Source organism: Athene cunicularia, assembly GCF_003259725.1.
Source record: "Athene cunicularia isolate RWA chromosome 4 unlocalized genomic scaffold, athCun1 chr4_part2, whole genome shotgun sequence".
NCBI classification, from domain to species: Eukaryota; Metazoa; Chordata; class Aves; order Strigiformes; family Strigidae; genus Athene; species Athene cunicularia.
The window spans coordinates 24,017,973-24,022,075 of NW_020799099.1; the positions used below are offsets into that span (position 1 = coordinate 24,017,973).

General features: G+C 54.3%; 1 protein-coding gene across 1 annotated transcript in view; it reads left to right on the forward strand.

Annotated features, from left to right (window-relative positions):
• Positions 1-4: 4 nt before the first annotated feature.
• The window catches only part of MFHAS1 (malignant fibrous histiocytoma amplified sequence 1), a gene marked incomplete at its 5' end in the record, with an annotated part of 34,483 nt that continues 30,384 nt past the window's right edge, over positions 5-4,103 (forward strand). Inside the window, one exon of the mRNA XM_026847948.1 lies at positions 5-2,636. Coding sequence (XP_026703749.1) covers positions 5-2,636 — 2,632 coding nt within the window. The remainder of the gene's footprint in view (positions 2,637-4,103) is intronic.

Sequence of the window (4,103 nt, forward strand, 5' to 3'; positions counted from 1 at the left end):
GCGGCACCTCCGCGCCCTCGACGTCGACCACAACCTGCTGCCCTCCTTTCCCGCCCCGCTGCTGGAGCTGGCCGCCCTGGAGGAGCTCGACTGCTCTGGCAACCGACACCTCGGGGCCCTGCCCGAGGGCATCGCTGCCCTGCACCGCCTCAAGATCCTCTGGCTGAGCGGCACAGGGCTGGCAGCCCTGCCCGAGGGCCTCTGCCAGCTGAGCGCCCTCGAGAGCCTCATGCTGGACGGCAACCGGCTGCAGGCCCTGCCTGCCGGCTTTGGCCGCCTGCAGCGGCTCAAGATGCTGAACCTCTCTTCCAACCTGCTGGGGGAGTTCCCAGCTGCCATCTTGGCATTGCCCAGTCTGGAGGAGCTCTACCTGAGCCGCAACCAGCTCACCCTGCTGCCCCCTCGCCTCTGTCAGCTCCGCCAGCTCCGCACCCTCTGGCTAGACAACAACCGCATCCGCTACCTGCCTGACTCCATCGTGCTCCTCCACAGCCTGGAGGAACTGGTCCTGCAAGGCAACCAGATTGCCATCCTGCCTGAGGGCTTTGGGCAGCTTTCCCGTGTCACCCTGTGGAAGATCAAAGACAACCCCCTCATCCAGCCCCCTTATGAGGTATGCATGAAAGGCATCCCCTACATCGCAGCCTACCAGCAGGAGCTGGCCCACTCCCAGCCGGCCCTCAAACCCCGCCTCAAGCTGGTCCTCATGGGCCTAAAGGATGCAGGAAAGACCCTGCTGAGACGATGCCTCATGGAGGAGGATGGGCAGAGGGAGGACGTGGGAAGTCTGGAGGCAGGAAGCACCCAGCCCAGAGGGTGCCCTGGGCAGCAGCAGGACAGTGGGAGAGTGCCAGTTGGGTGTTGCCCCTTCTCCGAGCCTCAGGACACTTCCTCAGCATGGGTACCTGCCATACAGCAGCTGGAACATTTCCCCATTGAGGGGCAAGACGTCCCTTCTCACGTGCCCTCTAATCGAGTGAAAGGGGAAACACCGTGTCCTGCACTGCCATTGCCACCGAATGCTACCCAAGCACCATCAGGACTGGGACTGTTGGGAGGCAGCAAGGGTATTGAGGTGATGGACTGGACAGCAGATGCAGAGAGGGGCCTGACATTCATTGTGTATGAGCTGGCTGGGGACCCCAGCTATGATGTGATCCAGTCTTTCTTCCTCTCTCCTGGAGCCCTGTACGTGCTGGTGGTGAATTTGAGTGCCTACGTCCCTCAGCACTTTTACCCCTCTGTGGGCTATTTCTTGCACTGGCTTGGTTCCAAGGTGCCCCATGCCGTGGTGTGCATGGTGGGAACCCATGCTGATCTCTGTGCGGAGCGGGAGTTGGAAGAGAAGTGCCTGGACATCCATCACCAGATTGCTCAGCAGGAGAAGAGGGATGCTGAGGGACTCCAGAGTTTGGTCCAGCAGGTGGATGAAGCTCTGGGACAGGACTTTGACCTGCGCTGCTCCAGCCCGCACGCTGCCTTTTATGGGGTCTCGGACAAGAACTTGCGGCGAAAGAAAGCCCAGTTTCAGTACCTTCTCAACCACCGCCCACAGATCCTCTCTCCAGTGCTGCCTTTCAGCTGCCAGGACCGTTGCCAAGTGCGTCGCCTGCGGGACAAGCTCCTCTCAGTAGCTGAGCACCGGGATATCTTCCCAAACCTGCACCGGGTGTTGCCCAAATCCTGGCAAGTGCTGGAGGAGCTGCACTTCCAGCCCCAAGCTCAGCAGCTGTGGCTTAGCTGGTGGGACTCTGCCCGGTTGGGCTTGCAGGCGGGCCTGACAGAGGATCGGCTCCAGAGCGCCCTGTCCTACCTGCACGAGAGTGGGAAGCTGCTCTACTTTGAGGAGCACCTCACCTTGCGGGAGTATGTGTTCCACAACCTGCCGCGGCTCATTGACATCCTCAATGTCTTCTGCCAGCGGGATGCCACCGTGCTGCTCCAGAAACTGCTCAGCGACACCCACATTGATGAACTGAGGGCCACTCAGCTCCATCATTACGTGGAGGGCTTCTTGCTGCACGGCCTCCTCCCTGCCCACGTTATCCGTCTCCTTCTTAAGCCCCACATCCAGAGCCGTGAGGATCTGCAGCTCATCTTGGAGCTGTTGGAGAAGATGGGGCTCTGTTACTGTGTCAACAAACCCAAATGCAAACCCCTAAATGGGGCAGCCGCTTGGTACAAGTTTCCCTGCTACGTGAAAAATGAGGTGCCCCATGCAGAGGCGTGGATCAACGGTGCCAATCTGAGTGGACAGTCCTTTGTGGTTGAGCAGCTGCAGATTGAATATAGCTTTCCATTCATTTTCCCACCCGGCTTGTTTGCACGCTACAGCGTCCAGATTAACAGCCATGTTGTTCAGCGGTCAGATGGCAAATACCAGATCTATGCCTACCGGGGAAAGGTGCCCGTGGTGGTGAGTTACCGGCCTGCCAGGGGAGCTCTGCAGCCAGATACTCTGTCTATCGCTAGTCATGCATCCCTACCAAATATCTGGACAGCTTGGCAAGCTATTACCCCTTTAGTGGAAGAACTGAATGTTCTACTCCAGGAATGGCCGGGCCTGTACTACACTGTGCACGTCCTCTGTTCAAAGTGCCTTAAAAGAGGGTCACCCAACCCACACACTTTTCCAGGTAAGGCACAGACTACTTTGCCTTTCATCTCTTCTGGAGCTTTGCCCCTTCTTAGTCGGGAGTTTTACAGCGTTAGTCTTACTTTGTCTTTTTTTTTTCTCCTCTGTTCTACCTCCCTTCCCTGGTGACTTGAGTCATGAGAGAAAATATTAGGGTAGCTCCAAGGAGACAGGCTTAAAATAACCCTATTCTGAGATGAGGGGGGTGTTCCATCCCCCTTTGTCCCTGCCTTTTCTCTCTGCTTTTTGGGTTTTTGCCCCGAGCATTGGCGGTGCCATTGTTGAAAAGGCCCTGACCTGTCCTCCTTGTTTTGATTCCTTTGAATGGCGCTACATTTTTTTCCTAATTCCCTTTACCCTGCATCTCCCCCTTCCTTGGGACTATTTATAAATGCAGATAGAGATGCCTGAAAGACTGCAGGTGTCCTGTGCTCCCCACTGCCCACCCTCCACCCCCAAAACCTGGCCTGTGCTGCAGCCTGTCTGAATGCAGGAAAGCTCCAGATGGTAGACAATGGGTGTGTTGGTCTCCATAGCCCCGTATAAAAACCGCTTTCTTGTATGGGAGCCCTGTCTCTAGCAGGAAGAATTCCTCCCTGAAGAGAGAGGGATACTCCATCTTCTTTGTTTAAGTGTCTCACCTAGTAGTGATTCCCAGACTGGGCGTTTTGGAGCTATTCCTGAGAGCAATTATTTCTTTCCTCCCTCTCACGTCACCTAACAAAAAACCCACAATCTCTCTTGTCTGGAATATGACTAGTTGTGGTGCTTTTAAAAGCTGTTGCCTCTAAAGTCATGGTTTTCATCAGTGGTGTTTTTCAGCAGCATCTGTTTTATTCTGTATGTATGTAGGTATGGCCTCCTAACCAGTGTCCTCCCTCCTCTGCTGGGTTTGCTCTGGGGATTGTGGGGGCCATGAGAAAGGTGCTTTGGTGTGTAAATCTGTGTGAAATCAAAATGCACTCTGAACTGTAAGCTGCACTCTAGAAATGTGGTTTTCTTACACACACACCCCACCATGTTGGAAGTATGTTGGAGCATTATTTATTTACAGGCAACCTGAAATTGTGAGGGAACTGGAGTATCATTTGGGTTAAAGCAAGCAGTAGTGCTGAATTAGTTCACAGGCAAATGTGAATAATAAGCTGTGTTTGGGAGGTTTGCTTTGGTTGTTTTTTCTTTTTTTTTTCTGGACCTGGAAAATAAGGAGATGCTGTTTCTCCTTGGCCTGTGTCCTGGCTCCGTTGATCACATCTCCCTCTAACTGTGCTAGCTTATGTAAGAGCCACTGGACTGGGGGGAGGGGTGGGGGTGTTGGTGAACCCATGCTGTGTGAGTTGCTGAGTGGTATCTGCATGCTGGGTCTTGCTGCCGACATGGTGCTTGGGGCAATGTGATTTGCTTTCCAAAAATACCCCAAAGACTGAAAAAATACAGAACTCCTAAAAAAAAAAAAGCCCAGAACCCA